The 27,112-nt window shown below is 39.4% G+C and overlaps 1 protein-coding gene across 6 annotated transcripts in view; it reads right to left on the bottom strand.

The window, feature by feature from the left end:
- Positions 1-27,112, bottom strand: part of LOC126373069 (disheveled-associated activator of morphogenesis 1) — a 178,845-nt gene that overhangs the window by 82,471 nt on the left and 69,262 nt on the right. For 5 of the 6 annotated variants that reach the window (XM_050019041.1, XM_050019037.1, XM_050019036.1 and 2 more), the window contains one exon: positions 12,188-12,358. In XM_050019041.1, the coding sequence (XP_049874998.1) occupies positions 12,188-12,235 (48 nt within the window). In that variant the 5' untranslated portion in view covers positions 12,236-12,358. Of the gene's footprint in view, positions 1-981; positions 1,039-12,187; positions 12,359-27,112 lie in introns of those variants that run through there. The other variant, XM_050019042.1, reaches the window with a different exon arrangement.

The following is a 27,112-nucleotide window of genomic DNA, read 5'->3' as shown; positions in this document are numbered from 1 at the left end:
AGGTATTCCCAAAATGATAGTCACAGATCAGGGAACTAACTTTTGCTCTGATGTATTTAAGCAATTAGAAAAGTTGTTCGGTATAAAGCATATATATGCATCTCCTTATCACCCTCAAACATGTGGTGCTCTAGAGAGGAGCCACTCGACTCTTAAAGAGTATTTAAGATCTTACATTGGAGAAAACCAGCACACGTGGAATCTGTATTTACCTACCGCTATGATTGCGTATAACACAAACGTCCATAGCACCACAGGATTCTCGCCTATGGAACTTTTGCTGGGTTTTAAACCTTATATCCCGAGTAGTATTGACTCTCTAGATAATAATACATACACCGACTACGTCAGAGCCCTTAATTATCGCTTATGTTACAGCCGACAAAAAGCTAAAGAAAACATTATATCTTCAAAAGAACGCTCAAAAAACTATTATGATTCACGTACTAAACCTACAACTTATAAAATTGGCGATATGGTATACGTTAAATGCCATCACAAACAAAATAAAGCCTTATCACCGGTGTGGAAAGGTCCTTTTCAAATCATTAAGCTAAATGGACACCACACCGTTACATTACTTATAAATAGAAAACATGTACGTCATCACTATGACGAAATAAAACTCGCAGCTGATCAAACGTTATCACCGTAACATAACGCGCGTCTCTATCTATTCCAGGGCCGCACCACCGGTTATTTGTGAATTCGTTTCACAAATCCGAGATAGTCCTGGACTTTTCTTCGACAAACTTCTAGATGTCAAATTCACTAACGGCGAATGGAATGTCGTTACGTATTTAGATATAAGTCATATTAAACCTAATTTAGATAAAGCGGAGTTCTTATTCGAAAGAGTAAATTTATTTTGCAATTCGTTTTCATCGTCAAAGCTAAAAACAGACTGTACTAACTCTCTGTCTGCTTTACATAATCAACATATAACTAATGTCAATAAATTTTCTTCTATATCATACTTACTTGTCGATGAACAACCCCGACGTCAAAAACGAGGTCTCATTGATTTTGGGGGCTCCATCCTGAAAACTTTTTTCGGCACTGTGGACAATGAAGATGCGATTAAATTCACTGACGCAATTAACCAGGTACAGACAGACGAAAAACAGTTGTCTTACCTAATGAAAGACAATATACATGTAATTAAGTCAACTATTTCAAATTTTAATAATTCTATGTCTAAGGTCAATGAAAACGAACAAAACCTACTTAAGAATATGGACACCGTGAATAATATGCTAAATAAGATTAGTAACTCTAACGATAAGCTAGAAATAAAATCTCAATTAAGTTCTTTGTTCAATTCTTTAGAAGCTATAATTTTAACATTATCTTTCGATATAGATGATGTAAATAATGCTATCCTTTTTGCAAAGCTAAATATATTACATCCTACTGTGCTTAGCCCTTATCAATTGTATAACGAGTTAGATAAGCATAGGAATGCTCTTCCTAAAAACCATGAGTTGGCAGTATCACTAACTCTACAAAACATTCATCAGCTATTAGACATTTCTAAACTCGTTTGTTATTATCACCTTAACAGAATAGTTATGTTAATCAAGATACCGCTCGTCTTACCTCAAACCTATAATCTATTTAATATAATCCCTTTACCCGTTCCTTACGACGTTTCAAAACCAGATACTTTTGTACTTATTGCACCTACAAGTTCTTATGTAGCAATTACAGCTGATCATATGTTTTATTCACCGATAAAAGATATTGAGAAGTGTAAAGTGATCAGTGGCAAGTGTTACGTGTGCGTGTTAACGAACGTATATTCGACAATTGCGAATCCTACGTGTGAAACAACCTTAATCACCGAAGTAGTACAAAATTTACCCGATTCTTGTGAAGTTAAATTGTTACATGGACATGTAGATATTTTTCATAAGATAAGTAATAATAGGTGGCTCTTTGCCCAATCCGAACCAGGCAAATGCCATATCACTTGTAAGAACAACCCTATCAGTTATGATGAAATTTTGTTTTCTATTGGTATTTTAAAATTGCCAAAAAACTGTAAAGCTTTTTACAAAACTTTACAATTCGATCCTATTACTGAAAACTACATTTCCAATGTAACAAACTCAATTTCTGACTTTAACATAATACTCGATGATTGTTGTGAAAGGACTAAACTGAACAAAACATTGTCAAAATTACCTTATAATAAGCTTACAAATATTGATAACTTAGATTCACTGTTACATGCTAGTGTGCATTTAGATTACCTGGAAAAGGAATTAAATAGTATCGAAAGTCCAACTCATATGCAAAAGTATGGCATTCATTATATATCGTTAAGCTATGTCCTAGGAATAATATTTTTGTTATATTTACTTTATAGATGTAGAAAACGTCTGTGTCGAAATAATCCTTCCACATGCTTAGTCCAGATATTTAACCAATGTCACAATAAAAAGAGTTCTAACAAACCAGTAGCACAGACCGTAGTGATGTCGAATGTGCAGGAATCTTTCTCAGACACGGAAGATGAGATAAGGACACCAGTCACAGTCAAAAGGAATATAATCCTTGCATCTCAAAACCACTCACCTTAACTTCAAATTCATACTTATTATTTTCGTCGATAAGAACTTATTATTAATATAGTAATTTTTAATATAATGTAACCGAAATCCAAGTTCGATCTGATTTTAATCTCACATCATTTTAAGGGTGATGTTCGATCTTATTCGGGGGGTTGTTATATATTAAATTACAGGGTAATCATATAAAATAAAAACTGCATACTCAATTCCTATTGCATTGACGTCAATGCAATAGGACTCCGGAACCATCAAGTTTCATTTCAATGGGAAATCGTTAGTTCGGGTTTGGAATTCGGATAGCAACTACGTTTTGTATAATTCTAATACATTTTCTTTAAATAAATCTTTTTAGCGTAAATAAAATTGTTTTTTAAAAAGCATCACGGGGTGGGACCCCGTAATATGCGTAATATGCGTAAATGCAACACACGAGAAACGGATAGATCATATATCAAAGTCACGTATTATGTTATCGGCACGTTTCACTCGAATTATTTTGTTTATACGTCTGATATAAATGGGTATATGTATGTATGTATTTATATTTATATATTTCAATTTTATTTATTTATTTTACTTTTATTTGTTTTTTTTTATTTATAGTATTTATTATTTTATACTAGATGTTGCACTGTCCCGCACCAAATTGTAATAATGTTTCCTATCCACTGGTTGCCTGGAAGAAATTGTTGCTTAGCAATAAGGCCGCCAGATTGTACTGTATCTGTTTTGTATGTTGTGTGCAATAAAGTATATTTGATTTGATTTGATTTATATCAGAAACCACCGTGGCTCTAAACTACTGAATTCGACTTGACGTGTTTGAATTCCTATTTGGATGGTAGATAATTGATATCACGTGGTTTCCAGGGTTTGTGCCCGGTTAATGGCAGCAGGCTCCTCCAATTAGGTAGAAGGGTCAGAAACATAGCTGGCGAGGAGTGGGGCAACGAATACTAAGGGGGATGATTCAGATCATGATTCTGTATTAATATCAAGAGGAATTGTCCGAAGGGCTTGGGCACAGGCGCCGTGCGGCCTTATGGTAACGGTATTATCTTCAACTCTAAGGTGACCTTTTAAGAACTCAATAGAGCTCTATTTTATTTCAAAAATGCGTTTGGGTTGCCCAACTTCTGCCGCAATGTTAGTCAGGGTTAAGTTCTTGATTGGCCTCATTGTGATTTGACGTGTTTGGACTCATCATTCTCATCAATTCGATTCAATTATTCTTGACCCGTGCGTTACTCAATGGTAGTTTAAACAGCAATCAATCAATATATTGTTCGTCTCTTCAATTGTCGTGTGGTTGTCAATTTGTTTGCGTTTCGTGGGTAGCAGGTCATTATATTGATAACTGACTGCCTACTGTTCTGTTGCAATGTCTCTCGTGTGGGCTGTGAGATCTGTGACCGATCTCATCAAACCTGGTGTCAGGGTTGATAAGGAGCTGCCAGAAACCCCTGATATGGATGATGTCTCTACATCTGACTTATTTAAGTAAATAGTAGTCTTCTAGTCATCAGTACACTCTAGTGTTGTGACGTTCATTAGCATAGAGATGTAGATTAGGTCGATCGATTCTTTTCTATCTATATCCGAAAGCAATAAAGTATGACAATGCGCTTGCGCATGTGAGCCGCGCACGTGGTCGAGTCCCGCGCATCTCGCGTGCCGTGGCCGACTTCGAGAAAGCTTTCCAATCGAACAGGTTCCGTAGAGGCGGCTAGTTCCGCGCACCAACCTACGGCCCTGCAGGTGTTATTTCCGACTAATGTCATTTGAAGACATAGATGCTGGCATAGATAAATTTAAAGCTCAAGTGAAGCTTACTTTATGTAAAAAAGCTTATTATAAGATTAATGACTACCTAAAAGATAAAAATGTCTGGTATTGAATGTGTTCCTCTAGTTATACCCTCATTGGCTTTTAAAAGATTTCTTGCTGTTGCAGTTTCTTGTCATTTCTTCTCCTCAGCCATAACACCTTGCGAAATGACGTAAATTCAAAAATGTTACATTGACCATCAACAAGTTAATCCATGATAATTACGTTGAATAAATGATTCTGATTTCTGATTTATATAGTAATATAATCATATATTGTAGGTACTCACTAGTATTAAAAATGAGAAATGTGACGTATCATTCGGTCATCGTCTAAAAAACTTTTTCTTGGATATGGAGCGATATCCTGTTGACGATTTTATTATTTAATATATTTAGCGTTAAAATCAGGGATATGAGACTCCTGATATTTCAACTCTGTGCAACAATGTATTAATCAATTAATCATGGTCGTTTAAAATTAAATGAACTTACTAAACGAGGCTTACTACTTACAACTTGATAGATATCGACACTTCGCCTCGTTTAAGAACCAATTATAATTATTAAGGTGTTAGAAATCTAATCTATCTATTAAATAGAAAATGTGAAATATAAAAAACATAGAACACGTTCAGCTGCTTCTCTTCCCGGGCATGTCGTAAAAACCGACAGAGGGATTGTGTCCTCTAACATGATGGACTAATGTTATGGGCGATAGGCTGATCCCTTATCACCATAAGGTTCATCATATCCAGCTTTGGAATTCGTATCAACAGTGGCTGCAAGTTGTCTTTGATTACTTGTGGCTCTGCCCACCCCATTAGGGATTACGGGCGTGAGTTTATGTATGTATGTATGTATGTATGTGAAATCTTCCTTTTCACTTGTTATTTGGTAATTGACATACAACCACTCATAACTATTACTCACGAACTATATGAATATCAAATATCTAATTAGAGACTCCAGGACCGGGTGAGAGCCTTCAGCGCTCCCCATTTGTCCGGCCAAGTGATTAATGCCGTCTGCGGCAAATCTACAATAAGTCACGTCAAAAAAAAGACTTTCCAGGCTACGTTCCCGAAAAACATTCTGCGAGATGATTAATGATGTGTGAAAATTTAGGACACTTACTTTTATTATTATTATTTTGGTTTGTTTTTCTTTTTTTTCTCTTTATTTTTCGGAACTTGCCAGCTCCATCGATCCTTAACATATACTACAATCTATTATAACGTATTTAAACAGAACAATTTAACTTTTTTTCTTTTTTTCTTAATGATTTTTGATCTTGGTTTTCTTTTTGTTTTGTTTTTTTTTCTTTTTTATTCTGTATATCGATTTCCGTGTGGTTTCTGTCCTGTGTTGAATGTAATGTACCTGTCTGTCTGTGTCTGTGGTGTGTGGTGTGGTGGTTATAATAATTATGTATGTTATGTTTATATCTAATTATATTATTATTTATTATGAAAGTTTATATTTAAAGTTCCACGGCGCATTGGCGCTTCTGCACTGTAAAATCGTGAAATGTAAATAAGTAAATAAATAATAAATGGTCTAAACCTCAAACAATGTGTTGCTATGTTATGTTTTTTTGTTAATATTAATAAAATAAATATGTTTTTTTTGTGGTAATCAGTGTAGACCTAACATAACCTGTATTGGGCTGGTTTTGACTTCGCGGGTTGCAAGGTCAGACAGACAGTCGCTTCTGTAAAAACCGGACCTGTCAAATCTTCAGGTTAGGTAAGCGGACCCTGTGAACACGGGATAACGCTACGGATATGATGATGATGATGATCATCTGTGTAAACGAATACTGTGGGGAACAGGATGATGTTTTATATACCTGTGTGTATTGATTGTTCTACTCTTTGGTAGGTGCTACATACCTGACCTGCGCCAACGTCTATTGATCTTCGATCTCGTGATCGATAAACAAACCATCGATACACGTCAGGACTGGACAAACTGGTAGTCATACTAGCCATAAACGGAGTTTCACTTTCAAAAATACCAGTCGAAATTGGATTTAATGACTCGACTTTAAACTGTACACAGAGTTGGGAAAGCGGGACAATCGATACGACAGCGGGATTTTGAATAGACCCTATTGATCTGCAAAAACTTGTGGCGTGTGACAAGACCGGATAACGTTGCACTCAGTGGGAAAATCAGCCCAATGCAGTTTAGGTCACATATACCCCCGAAACGCATGTCTCGGAAATTAACGATCTGCTTTCAGTTTAAAAGTTCCTTAAATGACGAAGTCGAAGGACGTAATATACGATCCCGACGACCCGATTACTCTAGCCATAGAGGCAGCCAATCAGCTCGCGACACCAAACACTTCAGGACCCCGATACCGACCCCGCCGGCGTGGTCGACGATTTCCCTCATTCAGCGCTTATCGCTATCGACCCACTAGGGTCGATTAATTCTTTCAAATATTTTTCCTCTCAGACGGCGCCCTGAGCCGAGGTTCGCGCCCAACTGGGCTCCCTCAGGCCTGTTGTCTTAAACGTTGTACCGGGTGAGAGCCTTCAGCGCTCCCCATTTGTCCGGCCAAGTAGATAATGCCATCTGCGGCAAATCTACAATAAGTCACGTCAAAAAAAAAAAATGACAAAGAAGCATCAGAATTAAGGATTTTTTGATTCTACATTTAATGATTATTGCAGATGCACTAAGTGCGTCCCCTTACTCCTCTCTGTCCTTATGACTGGGAGGGGGAGGAGGTGCCCTATACGAATTGGTGCGGGGGGGGGGGAGAATTACCGTTGTATACGTAGTATATTCTTTATAAGTGTGTGTGTGTAATAATCTGATGATTATACACTCATGTACTTATATGGTTTGATCCAGTGATGAGAATTTATTAATATTTGATATGAATAATTCATGTGATGAATGTTTATTGCACCAGCCCGTGCTGCAACTTCTTTCACCCTAAGGTTGCCTGGCAGAAATTGCTATTTAGCAATAAGGCCGCCTATTGTACTTATGTTTTTATTCGTATGTTTATGTCCTCTGTATATGTCGTCGTGCAATAAAGTATTATTGATTGATTGATTGAGAAGTTAAAGCTTTATGCAAATTAAAAAACACAAAATACATATTAAACACAAAACAGTTAAATAAAGGAAGCGCTTACCTATCGAACTTTCTTTAAAATAAAGTTGAAATCACAACTTGCGTTTTAATAAAAAAATGTACATTCGCATGAATTCGCGAATGGCACATTATTGGCAATTTTCTAAAATACTTATCAATTTTACTGACATGACGTTTCTAAACGAGCGTTTCGCCGCGTTTAGAAATCCACAAAATGGCGGACAAATATGGCGGCGAAATTCGAAACTGATCGTCACCTTTGATCTGAAACTATGCTGATGATGACTAATCATAATAATATTATATTCACATTCTATAAACAAATACGGTCTCCGTGGCCCAGTGGTTGAGCGTTGAGCTCACGATCCGGTGGTCCTAGATTCGAATCCCGGTGGGGACATATCACAAAAATCCCTTTGTGATCCCTAGTTTGGTTAGGACAATACAGGTTGATCACCTTATTGTCCGAAAATAAGACGATCCGTGCTTCGGAAGGCACGTTAAGCCGAACGAAGTTCGTTCCTTGGAATTACGATGTTATGGCTGTTCAAATAAAGTGCAATATCGGTTGTACAGTCACGAGTACTAATATGTATTCACTTTGAAACCATGTCACATAAACTTTTTTGACAAATTAAACCGTAAGTCTCATTAAATGTCAAATATGATAGTGCGACAGGGTTCTAAAGTGGGTACATGATATTGCTCATGACTGTACAGTGTCGTTAAACCGACACCTGTGACAAGCTGCGCTGGCTCATGATGCGCGTTGATTTAGAAACTTACTAATGACTCAGTTTTTTTGTATAATACTATTATTTTTTAATAAAAATAATAATCATTACAGCGTTATCCCGTTTCCACAGGGTCCGCCTACCTAACCTGAAGATGTGACAGGTCCCGTCCCCAAGCGACTGCCTATCTGACCTTTCAACCCGCTAAGACGAAACCAGTCTATTACATGTATCAATTATTATTAAACATGAATTCGAAAACTATTGGTTTAGGCCCGCGATGGATTCGAATCTCCGATCTCATAGTGAGAGTCAAGCGTTCTTCAAAATGGTACTACGCTACCACGGTTTGCAAATCATCAGTGAATCATCTAGAAGCAAATCATATCTCTACAGTGCACGGTAAAACTTTTTAAGTTTGTGATGTACTGTACTAAACATGATAATGTACTTTGCAATTGTTTATAATAATAATAAAAAAATAAAATGTAAGTAGGTAATTTATATTTTTAAATAGTATGTAGTGAGTCAAGATAATTATAAAAAAAACCATAGTCTCTGCTTCCCCCGGTGGGAAATATGCGTGGTAAATATATGTACTGACGGTATCAACAACTTGGGCAACGGAACTTCCTGTTTAAAACCGGTAAACCTTATACTTGATCATGAATCATGGTCTTGAACAGGAACCGATCGACCTGCTCACAACAGTAGGTACATGAACATGTTAAAACAAACACGTATAAAACCAGCCGAGGCAATGACATAAATATCGAACTACCTGCTCAGTGGGCGGTGAAAGTAGCACGAGAATCGAACCGGCGACCTGAGTAACGCGAGCCGCCGCGCCGGCTCACTTTACTAGACCACGCGGACATTCGATACCCCTTCATGCCACGCGAAACGATCGATTTGTTTAGGAGAATTTTAATGGCACACATGACATCTGAATATTGTCGCTTTATAATTTAGTCTCCAAACGATCTTTAAATTCAGCCTTCGTGGTCTAGCGGTTAGAGCGTTACGCTCACGATCTGGAGGTCCGGGTTCGATTCCCGATGGGGGCAATGTCGAAATCACTTCGTGAAACTGTCCTTTGTTTGGTAAGGACTTTACAGGCTTGAATCACCTGATTGTCTGAAAAAAATAAGTTGATTCCGTGCTTCGGAGGGCACGTTAAGCCGAGGGTCCCGGCTATTAGCCGAATAAATACCTCCACCAACCCGCAGTGGAGCGGCGTGGTGGAGTATGCTCCATACCCCCTCCGGTTGATTGAGGGGAGGCCTGTACCCAGCAGTGGGACGTATATAGGCTGTTTATGTTTTATGTATGTATAATTTAGTCAACGCACGAATTGCTTGGTGGTGGTATATTCAATAAGCACACAAAACGTTTAATTTTTTGTATTATCTTTATGTCATAAATATATATGTATGTAATTTTCTTATATGAATATACATAAACATGAATAAAGTTAATACATAACTAAAGTCGGGCTCAGCGCTCCGGGCAGACTACTTAATCCACGTCCAATTTTCACGATCCCCAGTGCTAGGACTATTTATAGGAAAAATATATGTGTTTAGATAGTAAGTTATGTGTTAGTCCGTGTTTTATAATAAATATATTATTTGTTATTTGTTTTATATTTGTTACTGTGGTTTCTTCAGGACCCCGATACCGACCCCGCCGGCGTGGTCGACGATTCCCTCATTCAGCGCTTATCGCTATCGATCCACTAGGGTCGTTTAATTCTTTCAAATATTTTTCCTCTCAGACGACGCCCTGAGCCGAGGTTCGCGCCCAACTGGGCACCCTCAGGCATGTTGTCTTAAACATTGTACCGAGTGAGAGCCTTCAGCGCTCCCCATTTGTCCGGCCAAGTAGTTAATGCCACCTGCGGCAAATCTACAATAAGTCACGCCAAAAAAAAAGTTACTGTGGTGTCCCTTTATAATAAACGTTTCTTTCTTTCTTTATAAACTCCTTCCTTCTGAGAGCAACTACTACATTCAATCGACTCTGCAGTGATGACAGCATTGATGTATTTAACTTTAGTTTATATACCATCAAAAAACATGTTATATCGAAATCTACCAACAGCAACTAATTTGATATTGGTAATCTCAGCAGCATATTTCCCTCGCCATCCAACGGGGCAACGCTGCGAGCGTCTTAATTGAGCTTTTTAATTTAGTTTTAGTATTATAGTTTTAATTATTTGTAATTTTAATGTCTAAAGTAAGTTATTTTAAGTTACTTGTATTTGATTTTTACTAATTGTTTGTGCTATCATTCTGTTCACGAAATATATTATTTTACCTAAAAAAAAATCTCAGCAGTGAGTATTTAATTTCATTGTTTAATTTAATTATTTAATTATTTTTTTATATTGTAAGTATACTAACTCTCTTCATTTAATTAGGTTCTATATGTGGAAGCTTGTAATTGGCTTCTAGCTTATGTTTGTACGTACTTACTTATTTAAGGTTCCGTGCTGTTAGCTTTCCTCAATAAATAAAAAAAATGTCTGGCTTAATTAATTTCCTCAATTTCCGTTTTGATTTTATTACTATAATATAAACACCTATTGTGGTCAGGCTTCAATTTAAATAAACTTAATCTTTAAAGCGATATTATCCAGTCAGACATTACGCCTTTATTGGGTTACTACGGCGGAAGTTTCATAATCGCCATTATAGGCGCTCAATTGCTTTGCAGTTACCTCTTTGTCGATGGCTAGTTTTATTAGACTGTTATGTCAAACCAAATATATTAAAAAACCCAATACCCTACCCCAACCTACTCTAATAAAAAAAAATAGGAATTTTTCCCTAAAAAGTAGCAATCATGCTACACCAACTCTAGTGGTCTAGTGGTTGAGCGTTGGGCTCACGATCCGGAGGTCCCGGGTTCGAATCCCGGTGGGGACATATCACAAAAATCACTTTGTGATACCCCTAGTTTGGTTAGGACATTACAGGCTGATCATCCGTGCTTTTGGAAGGCACGTATATCAAGATGGAAGTATAGAATTTTCTGTCGGAAAATTCGGAAAATGTCGGAAAGTTTTGTGCAATAAAGTGTATTTGATTTGATTTGAATTCCATTTGATATCAACTCGGAATCATGGTCTGAATCATCACTCGAAGTGATCGTTACGATGTCACTAGCACCCTGTATACACGTATATGTTACCTATGTTCTATGTTATTATATTTATGAGTTTGAATTTGAAATAGGAAGTGCAAAGCGTTATGTTACTATCGCTCGCATTCCAGCAAAGAGTCTTTATATTTATTACTTAAAAGCGCGAGTTTAATAAATATTATAATACATATTCGTTACGTTATATCACAATTCTTTACGCGAGCGAACCTAATCCATAGATTCAACGATAACTTTAAGGAAGTATGTAAGCAAAATTGCGGAAATCTATAAAATAATTGCATGTTCATATTATTATTAATTTTCTTTAGCTGTTCCGTGTCATGACAACAATTTATGTAAACTTGATGAACACATAGTTGCGCTCACATTTCCCTGAAGTTATGGATTTCAAGAGGGTGTAAAAAGGCCATATTGAAACATATAATTTAATAAGCATTATGGCACATTTACATGAACATTGCTTGATAATGCTGGTTCAAGTCCCGTCCGAGGCAGTTTTTTTTTATTTACAAATACTATAATAAACTCACGCCAATTTCCCACCGGGGTAAGCAGAGACTATGGAATTCCATTTGCTTCGACCCTGACATACTTCTGTTGCTTCCTCTACGATCATCAATCGTTTTACACGCACGTCGGTTCAGAGTAGATCGTACTGTATTTTACTATTTGTAATGTACTTTTTTTTGGTGATCCTTATCACTAATTCTCTCTCCGATTTGTGATATACAAGAATACATAATGAAAAAAAGTGTGCACCAACCTGCAGACAGGGGCAGAGCAGGTACCGGCGTCGCAGCGCATGCGGCATCTTCTTGCGCGGCGGGTCAGGCTCGGGCTCGTCGCAGGCGCCGCACGCGTCGCGCGCCCAGCGCACCACGCGCGCCCGCGCCGCCTCCGCCGCCGCCACGCCGCGAGACCACGACGGCAGGCCCTGCGCAACGGAAACAAAATAATATTATAATACACATCCGACAAGCAACGCAAGCGCGTGTTTGCAGGTTTATCGTCGGTGCCGCTTTGCGGTGCAAGGGCCTAAAGATAAAATCAATATTTATAATTCAGAAAAAAGGTACAATTTTTTACATAATCAACATTAAATTTTTAGTGTAAGTTTAAAATTTTTACTACGTTTACGTTTTTGAGAGACAATATCTATACTAACTTTTCTTTTTTAAGTAGTATGCGGGACCACCGACTTAACGTGCCTTCTGAAGCACGGATCATCTTACTTTCAGACAATCAGGTGATGATCCTGCTATGTCCTAACGAAACCAGAGATTATAAAGTGATTTTTGTTTTATGTCCCTACCGGGATTCGAATCTAGGACCTCCGTTTCGTGAGCCCCTACAATAAAACTATGCATGTATTTTTTCACCTCCTACCTATTCGTCTGCTTAAGAGCCGGTTTCCGGAATAAAACTAAGTACTTAGTCACTGTTAAAGATTCACGCACTTTAAACTATTACGATATCGACCCGTTAAAAAAACTTTACTACGTTACGTAAAACCTAGCATTAGTAGGTCTTAAACTATCTTCATGGTTAATTTTATCTAAATCGGCTCAGTGATTTAAGCGTGAAAAGGTAACTGACAGAGTTACTTTCGCATTTAGAAGATTAGTGTGGATTAATATAATCTATCTATCGTGTGGGTTGTGAGGTGAATTACCAACCCCATCAACCCTGGTGTCAGGGTTATGTATGGGTTGTGTGTGTGTGTGCGTGTGCCTAGTCGTACACACAAGCTCTGTTAATTTTAAATCCGGAATAGCGTAATTATGTCGAATTTCGATATGAAAGCTGCGTTTAGTGATCTCACAATTAAATTAGAATCGCTCATCGTGAAAGTTACTGCCCAATCAAAGTTAATTGAGGCGCAAAATAAGGCAATTGAGGATCAGCAGAAGCTGATTTTGGAGCAAAAGAGGGTAGTAGAGATACTATCTACTAAAGTAGACACACTTGCAAGTGTGTGTCAACAAAAAGGAAGGAGGAGTGCGACGACCTTGACTGCTCACACATCAGCTGTGAGCGATAAGCCTGTTGCGCCGGAGTTAGGTGCAGATCGGGCGATTCCGTCTACGGCGAAGTTGACCGATCGGGCCCGACGAGCGTTAGAAAGAGGTGGTAAAAAGGCGGCTGCTACAGTTGATAAGCGACAGCGATCCGCTGCGCCGGCTGTCTCTGAGCAGGACAACATAGTGAGTGATAATAGTGACCTGAAAAGCGTTAATGACCAGGACAGCGAGGGATTTATAACAGTGGAAAGAAAAAAAAAGCCGAAGAAGCCAGCAAGACCCAGTATTTTAATAGGTGGTTCCAAGAATGTGAACACCATAAAAGCCGTAGAAAGGAAGAAATATGTACACGTTTGGTCGTTACATCCGGATACCACAAATGAGTCCGTGCTACTACACGTGAAAAGTGTATGTGGCTCGGATGACGTAACAATTGAAAAAATCAATCCGAAAACAAAAAGGGATTACGCGTCGTTTGTGGTAGGAGTTCCAGAATCGCATTATGAAGACATTTGTAATGTCGATATTTGGCCGATGAACGCCAGGATCAGTGAATGGGTTTGGTTTCGGAACTACCGAAAATCTGGAACAACATCAGCATCCCGTTGATACGATATTATTTTATTATCAAAATGCAAGGGGATTGCGGACCAAGGTGGATATTTTTTATAAAAACATATTGGCGTCAACAGCGGATATAGTTGCTATAACGGAAACAGGATTGAATAATTCTTTTCATGATGGGGAGTTAATTCCTAATGGGTATACCATGTTGCGTTGCGACAGAGCGGATGGACGTAAGCAGGGCGGTGTTTTGTTGGTCGCAACATCACATTATGAACTGAAGCGAATCGCGCCGCCCGTGAATGTAGATGCTGCCGCTTTTGAACTTGTTTGTGCGCTAGTGTCCCGTAATAAACAATATCTTTGTATGTGTTGTGTTGTTTATATACCGCCAGATAGTTCGGACAATGAATTTATGCATCTATTTTTTGTATTAGAAACGATTTCTGTTCAATACGAACAGGTTATCATTGTCGGTGATTTCAATATGTATTCGACATCGTTAGACGTGCAAATATACTTTGAATATTTTATGTCATACTGTGAATTTCGCCAACGAAATGAAGTTGTGAATAGCAATAATCGTATTTTAGACTTAGTGTTGACAAACTTATCGGATGAGGAAGTGGTAGTGAGTGTGGAGACAGAGGTACTGGTGCCGGTGGACCCGCAGCACCCGCCACTGGCCGTGCGCTGGTGCGGCGGGGGCTCGGCGGAGCCCGCGCCGCCGCCGCAGGCCCCGGCCCCTTCTGTGTTAACCCGTCCACAGTGGAATTTTCGTAAGGCAGACTTCTTTTTATTATATTCCACGATATTAACGATAGATTGGTCCCCGTTATACAGTATTCGTGACCCGCAAACGGCGATTGACTATTTTTACAATACGTTAAATAACAGTATTAATGATTGCACTCCAAAGAAAAAGCATAGCAAGTGTGTGCATTCCAGGTACAGTTACCCGGAATGGTACACCAAGGACATTATATGCGACATAAAGGAAAAGGCGGTCTGGCATAAAAAATATAAACAAAGCGGGTCGAAGTGTGATTACGATATGTTTTCTCAGTATCGAACAATAGTGAAGCATAGGATTGCTATCGCGTATGAGGGGCATCAAAAACTACTAAACAGCCAATTTAGTACCAATCCCGCTTCCTTTTGGAGCTTTTTAAAATCGAAGCGTTCAAAACGCTTGACAAAGCAAATTACTAAACGGGGATTAGCTTTGTCTGAGGAGGAGTGTGCTGGTGAGTTTGCGAATTATTTCCACTCGGTGTACAGCGACATAGCACCGACCCTGGATGTGTCGGCGTGTGTGCGGGAGGCGGCGTGCGGCAGCGGGGCGGCGCGCGTGCACGTGCCGCAGCTGCAGCTGGCGGAGGTGCGGGGGGCGCTCGCGCGGCTAAAGCCTAAGCGTTCCGCGGGACCTGACGGGATCCCAGCTTTTGTGGTGAAGGACTGTAGGAAGGTTTTTGATCAACCGTTACTTCATATTTTTAATTTGTGTCTCGAATGTACTTTTTACCCCGACGACTGGAAACTTACGCGTGTTATACCGATACCTAAAGGAGGAGCAGACACAGATTTGAGCGGGTATAGGCCGGTAGCTGTGCTCTCGTCATTTGCCAAAGTTTTTGAGACGGCATTACATAATTCAATTTCTGCCCAAGTCAGTGCACAGCTGAGTGACGCGCAACATGGGTTTCGACCAGGTCGCAGTACGGATAGCAATCTTATGTGTTTCATGTCCAGGGTGATGCCGATCGTAGATTCGGAGGTAGGAGGGCAGGTGGATGCAGCTTACTTCGATTTTCGAAAGGCTTTTGATCTAGTGGACAATGACGTCTTGTTGAGGAAACTCGCGGCCATAGGTTTCACGAATCACTTGTTAAGCTTTTTCGCGAGCTATTTGCGAGATCGTAGACAGTACGTGGAATACGCAGGTTACAACTCGGAACCGTATTATACATTCTCCGGGGTGAGTCAAGGTAGTAACCTTGGCCCATTGGAGTTTTTAATAATGATTAACGACCTTCCGGGTGCTGTTAAATCGGCGGGCTGTTTATTATTTGCTGATGACCTGAAATTATTTATGAAGGTGAAAGACATTTCAGACAGTGTAAGGTTACAGCAGGACATCGATAGGGTGGTGCAGTGGAGTCGCGACAATAAGCTGTCATTTAACGTTTCCAAATGTAACGTGATAAGCTTCAGTCGGGCGCGTGCTCCACTGCAGCATGACTACTTGGTGGACGGGGCGGTGATGCCGCGTGTTTCCTCAATAAAAGACTTAGGAGTGCGTATGAACTGTGATTTGACATTTCGTGATCACATTATCGATTCGTGTAAACATGCTTTTCGGAATTTAGGATTCATCTTGCGTCAATCGAGGGATGAGTTAAGTATAGCGATAGTTAAAACGTTATATAACGCGTTAGTGAGGAGTAAGCTAGAAATGAGTGCAATCATTTGGTCTCCCCATGAGAATAAATATTGTCTTATGGTGGAGAAAATACAAAACAAATTCACTAGGTATTTATATTTAGTACAATATGGTGTGTATCCTTTCTACCCACTTATGTACCCATCGTTATTTGTACTAGGAATGGTTGGGTACTACCAGTTACAGGTAAGACGGGATGTGACTTTGTTAAAATATATTTTTAAAGTATTTAGAGGACAATTTACCAATCCGGAAATTTTGTCGTCACTATGTCTTTATGTACCGGACAATTATTGCAACGTGCGACGGCAACCGCAAATGTTTAAAGTCCCGCTGTCGAGAACCAATCTTGGTTGGTACTCGCCGGTTACTCGCGCGATGCGGATGCTTAACGCCCTGGCCCAGGACAACCCGGACGTTGACCTGTACAGCTGTTCGGTGGCCAAATTCACAGATGTGGCATTTCGCTATTGTTCAAGTTAAATAATAATAATTGTTATGTCTTATATGTGTTTGTTTCAGTCGAATTGGTTTTTACTGTAATGGCTGAATGTAAAACTGTAAAATAAATAAATAAATAAATAAATAAATAAATAGTATGTGTTGTGTGAGTTCTAGACAGTTACATATTTATTTTTAAACTTTATGGTTGAATTAAAACAACGCAACCTGCCCAACCCAGTTACGTGTTACTGTCGGTAGGTATATTATACTTATTTGCAACTCTGTCAAGGCCAATAACATCATAGCACGAGTCAACGCACGCGCACGCAAGATCGAACGAAATCGAGTGAGGTAACGGAACAGTAACTGTAAATCACTTATGCTATTTGCGCTGTAGCATGTGCGCATGACAGCAGGACAGAAAGATAAAAAGCCTAGTGCGAAAGAGAAAGAACAAGGTAATAACTTTTTTTTTACCTTTGATGGGTTTGCTCTTGGCCCCAGACTTGCCCGAAGGCATTGACGAGGCCTAAGATGGAGCGAGCTCAGAAGGTGCCTGTTCACTCTGGCCTTGAAAGCACCCGGGTTATATGCATTCGGAAATACAGAAGACAGCAGAGAATTCCACTCTTTCATTCCACTGCAAGTATCTAGAGCGCACGCGCAAGGGAAGTAATAGTATAAAGATCAGCACAGACCAGTAGTATGGTCGGTTAAATATAGTTTGCATAATGATTATTATTGACTAGCTTTTGCCCGCGACTTCGTCCGCGTGGCGTGTTATATAAGAGAGAGATCTTTGTGTGTGTGGGAGTGCATACTTATGCAGTTTAGATTTTTTCATAATTTTTTTTTCCCAATAACTCCCATTTTTCAAAATACAGCCAAAAATAAACTTTATATTTACTAAGGTATGCATGCATGCTAGATTGAATCAATTGATTGAATTGATTTTTTTTTTAATTGATTGTTCATTGAGTTTTAATTTTAATACACACTTCCTCTCTTCCCTTCAACGTTGCTGTGCCCTACAGGGTCCATGTTTTAGTTCCTATGCCTATGTAACACCCCATTGTACTACATGGAATGCAATAAATAATTTAATTGAATTGAATTGAAAACATCTATCTTACGCGGTTTCGATTTTTTCATACAAATGTTTTTTTCCCGCTTACTCCCGTTTCCGTGGGAATTTTGCAATATCCTGTTGCAACTAAGCTTTAAGTTAACTAAGGTACCTGCATGCCAAATTTCAAGCGTCTAACTTAAGCGGTTTAGATTTTTCATACAAAAGGATTTTCCCGCAAATTTCCGTTCCCGTGGGAATTCCGGGAATTCCTTTCTTAGTGCACCTCTACGGTACCTAAGCTATGTCCCTTCCAAATTTCAAATGCCTACGTTTAGCCGTTCAGGCTATGCGTTGATATGTCAGTCACTGAGTCAGTCAGTTTCTCCTTTTATTTAGATTTGATTTTTTCATACAAATGTTTTTCCCGCTAACTACCGTTCCCGTGGGAATTTTGTAATATCCTGTTGCAACTAAGCTTTAAGTTTACTAAAGTACCTGCATGCCAAATTTCAAACGTCTAACTTGAGTGGTTTAGATTTTTCATACAAAAGGATTTTCCCGCTAATTCCCGTTCCCGTGGGAATTTCGGGAATTCCTTTCTTAGTGCACCTCTACGGTACCTATGGTACCTGCATGCCAAATTTCAAACGTCTAACTTGAGTGGTTTAGATTTTTCATACAAAAGGATTTTCCCGCTAATTCCCGTTTCCGTGGGAATTTCGGGAATTCCTTTCTTAGTACACCTCTACGGCATCTAAGGTACCTGCATGACAAATTTCAAACGTCTAACTTGAGTGGTTTAGATTTTTCATACAAAAGGATTTTCCCGCTAATTCCCGTTCTCGTGGGAATTTCGGGAATTCCTTTCTTAGTGCACCTCTACGGTACCTATGGTACCTGCATGCCAAATTTCAAACGTCTAACTTGAGTGGTTTAGATTTTTCATACAAAAGGATTTACCCGCTAATTCCCGTTCCCGTGGGAATTTCGGGAATTCCTTTCTTAGTGTACCTCTAAGGTATTTAAGGTACCTGCATGACAAATTTCAAACGTCTAACTTGAATGGTTTAGATTTTTCATACAAAAGGATTTTCCCGCTAATTCCCGTTCCCGTGGGAATTTCGAGAATTCCTTTCTTAGTGCACCTCTACGGTATCTAAGGTACCTGCGAGCCAAATTTCAAACATCTAACTTGAATGGTTTAGATTTTTCATACAAAAGGATTTTCCCGTTAATTGCCGTTCCCGTGAGAATTTTGGGAATTCCTTTCTTAGTGCACCTCTACGGTACCTATGGTACCTGCATGCCAAATTTCAAACGTCTAACTTGAGTGGTTTAGATTTTTCATACAAAAAGATTTTCCCGCTAATTGCCGTTCCCGTGGGAATTTCGGGAATTCCTTTCTTAGTACACCTCTACGGTACCTATGGTACCTGCATGCCAAATTTCAAACGTCTAACTTGAGTGGTTTAGATTTTTCATACAAAAGGATTTTCCCGCTAATTCCCGTTCTCGTGGGAATTTCGGGAATTCCTTTCTTAGTGCACCTCTACGGTATCTAAGGTATCTGCATGCCAAATTTCAAACGTCTAACTTCAGTGGTTTAGATTTTTCATACAAAAGGATTTTCCCGCTAATTCCCGTTCCCGTGGGAATTTCGGGAATTTCTTTCTTAGTGTACCTCTACGGTATCTAAGGTACCTGCATGCCAAATTTCAAACGTCTGACTTGAGTGGTTTAGATTTTTCATACAAAAGGATTTTCCCGCTAATTCCCGTTCCCGTAGGAATTTCGGGAATTCCTTTCTTAGTGCACCTCTACGGTATCTAAGGTACCTGCATGCCAAATTTCAAACGTCTAACTTGAGCGGTTTAGATTTTTCATACAAAAGGATTTCCCTTCACTACTCTGCTCCTATTGATTGTAGCGTGATGAAAAGTATACTATAACCTGTCCAGGAGTGTGAAGAATAATTGTACCAAGTTTCATTAAAATCCGTCCAGTAGTTTTTGTTTCTATAAGGAACATACAGACAGACAGACAGACAGACAGACAGACAGACAGACAGACAGACAGACAAAAATTTTACTGATTGCATTTTTGGCATCAGTATCGACCACTTATCACCCCCTGATAGTTATTTTGAAAAAATATTTAATGTACAGAATTGACCTCTCTACAGATTTATTATAAGTATAGATAATTGGCAGCTGTCAAAACTGTAGGTACATACTACGTATATATAGATGTCTTGATGTGTCTCTTACAGCAAGCTGTAGTATCTACAACATTATATTACAGGTACCCATTTGTCCGGCCAAGTAGTTCAAGTAGATCTGCGGCAAATCTACAATAAGTCACGTCAAAAAAAAATATATATTTCTGTACTGTCAAGTTAGTCATTTGTTTCAGAAGAAATACTTCAAAAATTGAATTGAATTGAATTAAGAGCCACGCTCTTGTCGGTGTAGCATTCTCCATCCTTGTCTATCAACGGCCAATCCTTCCTTACAAGACACAACGTTCGCCTTCCCTTTAATATGTTCTATGCAAGCTCTTCTCTGTCACCCCTCTCTCTCTTTCCTTCTATCTTCCCTTCTATGATGACAACAAAGCATACGCACATAATTCGCAATGTGTCAAGGACAAAAATATCATAACACTGCGCACGCGACAGTTACGCAACATGTAACGGTGTTCCGATAGCAAAAGTGACGTCTTAAAACCGCGCGTTTTCATACACTAGACGTGCGGGTAAAAAAACGCTCTTCGTCTTATCGTGTGGGTTGTGAGGTGGAATATCAACCCTGGTGTCAGGGTTACTATTGAGCCGCCAAAGGTCCCTGACATGGCTCATATAACGACTACATACTTACATCGGTAAGCAGTAACCGGGACCAACGGTTTAACGTGCCTTCCGAACCACGGATAATCTTACTTTCACTTGAAAAACGCTTGTTATCCGTGTTGCTGATTTTGGCCGCTGGTAGTTGCGGCTTCCGAATACATCCTGCTTTGGGACGGTACTGAAACGTATCGGCGCCCGAAGTGAACGAGTTCTAGTAGGTAGAGTGTAATGTATTGAGGGAGGCACTTACTAGGGTTTAAGTATATAAAAAAACGCCGGGGCAGTTATGAAACGATGCACACTGTAATGTTGTTGTACATGAAGAAGGAAATTATTACAATACTTGTTACCACCTTAAAGAATATAAAAAACCAATATTTTAGTTGGTGTTGCCAACACGAAGGACGTAGTAGACGACCCAGAGAAGGACCCAGATATCGACACCGCCGGCGCGGTCGACTAGGATCTCCACTAGGGTCGATTAAATCTTTCAAAATAATCCTCTTAGATGACGCCCTGACCCGAGGTTCGCGTCCAACTGGGCACCCTCAGGCATATTGTCTTAAATTTTGTACCGAGTTAGAGCCCTCAGCGCTCCCCATTTGTCCGCCCAAGTCGTTAATACCATTTGCGACAATTCTACAATACTTTACGTCAAAAAAGAAAAAAGAAAACTGAATCATGTATCCCCCAATGATCAATCCTTAAAACTTTGTTGAAATATTCGCGCGCGTTTTAACTTTTCCCCGCCCGCGTGCATCGCGCGCGTTTTTTTATAACTTTTCCCGCCCGTGTGCAACCGTTTAGTTCCGATAGCAAGAGTGAACCAATACGAACGGATATAACAAGCATCACTTATGTGAGATGTCGGTGGAAAAGCGATAACGACCGCTTCCCTGCTCTTGCGCAACGTATCTAGGAAGCCAATGTTACGTGTTAGCTATGCGGATTTCTATATAAAAACACAACTTTATTATGTGATTAATATAATAACCGGTTTTATTTGCAAAACACGAAAGCTAAAATCACCTATCTTACCTATAGAACAGTCAGTCGTCCATTTTTAAATGATTTTATCCTATTTAGAAAAAAAAAATCGATCACTCTTTGTGTGTTTCGTCACGTTGAAGATTAGATTTTAGACAAGTCTAAAATCAAGGCCAAATCGAAGCAATTAATCTAAAAAAAAAAACAATATTGCAATCTGACATTTGCGCATATAAAAGTAAATGCGCAATGCAAACAAATGTCAAATAGCGATATTGCTTTTTTGGTCATAGAATATATAATAGTACTATGTAGAAGGGACACTTTCCCCCCCGCACCGGTAAAAGCTTGGAGCGAGCTTGATTTACCTCACCCCCGTCTCGCTATGACAGGATCGTAATAGTGGAATTTTATATCTAAATACGTAAAGGTGCAAAGTTTCATTTGAACTAGTTTAGTGATTTTAAATATGCAAACCTTGTATAGTATAGTCTTACCAAGAAAACCATTAAGTACAATTAAAAAGAAAAAACAAAATCCACACTAGATAGTTATTTCAAAATATCACTCACACACTACCGATTCAAACAATTAACCGAAATGTTCTACAAAAACATTTTTTTTTATTGCACATCCCTGTCATACAATTACATCATTATTTAAAAACAATTGTGAGTAACAATTATATGTATATTTTTTGTATTAGAGTTGTGTTAATGCGACTAATATTTAATAACACTAGTCGATTCTAACTAATTATGATTCATCATCTCCCTAGCATTATGCTGTTTTTCACAGGGTCTGCTTACCTAACTTGAATATTTGAAAGGTCCGGTTTTTTACAGAAGCGACTGCCTGTCTGACCTTCCAACTCACACCTCCTAAAATGCATTTCTCGGGAAAGTGGATTTCCTTACGATGTTTTCCTTCACCGCTGAGCACGTGATAATAATTTATGATCCAAACATGAATTCGAAAATAAATTCGACAATCGAGTTTAGGCCTGTGCTGGATTCGTACCTTAATAATATTAAAAAAGTTTATTCAGGTAAAATCTACGACACACATATACATTTACAACATTAAAATATACACACATTGACATTAATATTTAGTTATTTATTTACGATTCTGACTATGGAATTGTTTTAAAAAGCAGACACTAGGAATTCCATTTGTCATTTCCATGTTAATTTATCAATCGTTTCATACAGGCATGCCAAGTTACATCTCATCTAGACGCTATTACAAAGGCGATTACATTAAAATAGACAAGACATTATCTGTGTATAAGTCACATAATCATGATTACCGGACAATTTAGTTTGATGTCGGATTTTTACTTTCTAATTGAGTAGATTAGGAGGTATATGTGTTACTGTAATAGCCCGAATTACAGTAAATCTTTAAGATTTACTGGTACAACACGGTTTAACATATATTTTCGCGTTTCGCCCAGTTGCTATGGGCCTAAAAATGACCTATAATGAAGGCCTATGACCTGTTGGTTAGTGACGATTTTTTGTGGACACGCTTACTTCGCAAATGGCTATTCACTTTAATCTTGAAAACTTTCAAGACTGCGCAAAGCGTGTCGTCTTCGGAGGATCCCTAGTAACTCCAGGTGCGCTCAAAATTCTCAACCCTAAGCTAATGCTGCACTATATAGATGAAATAGGGTTACATAGTAACATAAGGCGGCGATCATAAGAGGCTGTAGTAATATTGTGCATGAAATGACGCCCAGATTAAACATAAGTACGTAAAACATAAACAACCTATGTCGCACTGAACATAGGCCTCCCCTCAATCAACCGCAGGGTATGGAGCTCCATCACGATACTCCACTGTGGTTTGGCACATCAATTAATTTAAAAAGAAAAACAAAAAAGATGGAATGGCGATAATTATTAAATATCTCCTATACTTAAAGGTTGCCTGGAAGAGATTGCTACTTAGCAATAAGGCAGCCTATTGTACTCATTCTATTCCTCTTTTGTTTCGTATTTTGTTTTTTCCTGTTTGTGCAATAAAGTATTTGTTATGTTATAATTAAAACACATAATAACGGGTTCTTACCGCGTTTAAATGGGGATATGAGACTCCCGATATTTCGACACTGTTGCAAGTGCCATGATCACGGGATGACTGATGAGATTGGAGTGGAGTAGGTAGATCCATAATTTTCTATGTTATGTTTTCTATGTTTTGTTATGTTATGTTGTTATGTTATTAACCTACATAGATAAGATATTGAGGGCAGGATCCATTTCATCATCAAAACTGCTCAAATTCTTCGCCAAGCAGGCGCATGCTTGCAACACAGCATTGTTGCAGACTTGAACTTTTGTAGCGGCATTTACCGCCAACTGCCGAGATGCAATCGGTGATAAACGCCCCAATCTGTACAATACGTTTCTCTGCGGCCTATTTATACTGGTAAGTATGCATTACGAATAGCGAAACCATTGCTTTAGACCCGTTAGTCTAGACTTCTTCCAACTGCGCTTATCCTCACAAACATAAAACGTCGTACATACTCGTATGTCATATAGGCTGTCAGTAACATCGTAACGAAAACTTTGAGGGATAGTTCAGACCATGATTCTGAGTTGATTAAAGTAGAATTTTCCGTCGCCAAAGTATAGAACTGAAAATAATTTAAAAACACACGAAATTTTCCCCTCCCTTTTTTTTCTTTTTTCCTTTTTAGTCCTCCCTTGTAAACGTCCATTTCATGTTTGTGGTGTAACTAGTTGTTAAGTATACTAATTTTTCATGAATTTTCCAAAAATCCCGTTGATATCAACTCAAAATGATGGTCTGAATCATCCCTCTCAGTATTCGTTACGATGCGATTTCACTATTGCCCTATCTACTTCGATGGCTACTTATATGTACTTGTACTGGGTGTAAGTGACATCGTAACCAATACTGAAGATAAAAAAAGTATAGAAATGAAAATAAAAAATGAATTTTGCGACGGAAAATTCCACTTTATATTAACTCAGAAGCATGGTCTGAATCATCCCCCTCAGTATTCGGTACGATGTCACTAACATGTAAAATGTTCCACCGTTGGGGAAAGACCTCCCCTTCATGGGATGTTCGAACTTCACTCAGAGATCTCACAGAATACGCGTCGCGGCTCACGTCTGACTCCTGTCGTCCGCCTTTGAATAGACTGCTGACAATTACTGCTGCCCTCGGTAAGGTCCCAGGTTACAGTCCCTGTGACTTGCCCTTCCGTCCTGCATTACCATACCGCTGGCTTCCATCTCCTTCTATGCGTAGTAATTATTGTTTAGTGACCGAATTTGGGATGGGCTGAGAAAAGGTTTAGTCTGAACCGGCGTGCGTGCACGAAACAATTGATGAATGTGGAGGAAGCAAGAGAAGTGTGTCAGGATCGAAGCAAATGGAATTCCATAGTCTCTGCTAACCCCGACGGGAATTAGGCGTGAGTTTGTGTGTGTATTGTTTATTCTATGGGGTCACGATCGGTATTGGAGACACGTGCTGGTAAGAATTAGTACCGGGTGAAAGTGATAGCATTGAAGCATGGAGGTATTTAGTAAACAAAGAGGTTGGTAGGTGAGGTCACCGACCGACTTTATCAACCGTGTCAAGGTTACTATTGAGCTGCCAACAGCTGACAACTCATGTCATCATCATCATCATCATCATCAGCCCATTAACGTCCCCACTGCTGGGGCACGGGCCTTCCCTACGGATGGATATGAAGATCGGGCCTTAAACAATCACGCGGGCCCAGTGCGGATTGATCGTTATTAACGACTGCTAATGCAGCCGGGACCGACGGCTTAACGTGCCTTCCGAAGCACGGAGGAGCTCGAGATAAAAACTTGACAACTCATTGTAAGGATTACTTATTAAATAAACAGTAGCTAGGAACGACTGCTAAACGTGCCCTCGGAAGCACAAATCATCTTAAATTTAGAAAATCGGTTATGCGGCCTAAAATGTCCTAGTCCCCAACGGAAATCGAACCTGGGACCTTCAAATCGAGGGGCAAACACCCTTATGACATGACCACAGAGGGTGATCCTACTGTAAGCTCTTTAGTTTGTTACACAGAGTTGCTGTTTCCTGTACGCGCCACCTAATTTTATTTCAAATTATACCTGTCATTTTCTTATCCGCTGAAAAAGAAAGGGACAAAAATTTATGTAACACACGTCAGGCAGGCAGAAATCTAAAATAACCCTTTAAAAATGTTACATCGACCAAACAGAATTAAGTTGACAGCACACGCCAATAGTATTACTACCAGCCACCAGCGAGATACATAATAATTGATTCGCCCGGGTTATTTGTTCATACACTCATTCATTTTAAAATTGACAGCCGTCAATTATCCGCCCTTTTCCTTTCCGGCGGATAAGGATTGAAGGATTATAGGATTACGAAATATAAAGCGAAGGTTGGTGGTAGGGCTGGCAAAGGAAGACCTAGGCGTAGACCTAGACGATTGGCCAAATTGGAGATGTCGTTAAAAAAGGTTCAGTACGGTCTACTCTGAACCAGCGTGCGTGTATGAAACGATTGATAAATGTGGAGGAAGCAAGAGAAGTGTGTCAGAATCGAAGCAATTGGAGGAGCTCGGTGGCGCAGCGGTAAACGCGCTCGGTCTGCGATTGTTGAAGTTAAGCAACATTCGCAAAGGTCGGTCATAGGATGGGTGACCACAAAAAAAAAGTATTCATCTCGAGCTCCTCCGTGCTTCGGAAGGCACGTTAAGCCGTTGGTCCCGGCTGCACTAGTAGTCGTTAATAAGCACCAATCCGCTCTGGGCCCGCGTGATGGTTTAAGGCCTGATCTCCCTATCCATCCATAGGGCAGGCCCGTGCCCCAGCAGTGGGGACGTTAATGGTCTGGTGATGATGATTTATGTATGTGTGTAATAGGTATATTACAGGGACGTTTTTGGTCGATTTTATTAAAGTACTCTAATCAGGAGACTAATCCAATCGCAAATGGGGTAAGCCGAAGCCTTAATTACTATAATGGATGTAACACGAGAAGTTAGCCTATTTTAAATTAAATTATACGCTCCGAATCACAAATCTTGTTTTGTTTTTTTGACGTGACTTGTTGTAGAGTTGCCGTAAATGGCATTAACTACTTGGCTGGACAATAGGGGAGCGGTGAGGGTTCTCACCCGGTACAAATTTTAAGGCAACAGTCCTGCGGGTGCCTATTTGGGCGCGAACCTCGACTCAGGACGGCGTCCGAGAGGATAATAAGGTAAGTTAAGGTTAGTGATTATTTAGAAGATATGTATGCATGGG

This window comes from Pectinophora gossypiella, chromosome 15 (genome assembly GCF_024362695.1).
Source record: "Pectinophora gossypiella chromosome 15, ilPecGoss1.1, whole genome shotgun sequence".
NCBI lineage: Eukaryota > Metazoa > Arthropoda > Insecta > Lepidoptera > Gelechiidae > Pectinophora > Pectinophora gossypiella.
The sequence above is the reverse complement of the archived record's forward strand: the minus strand, read 5'-3'. Positions and strand labels throughout refer to the sequence as shown.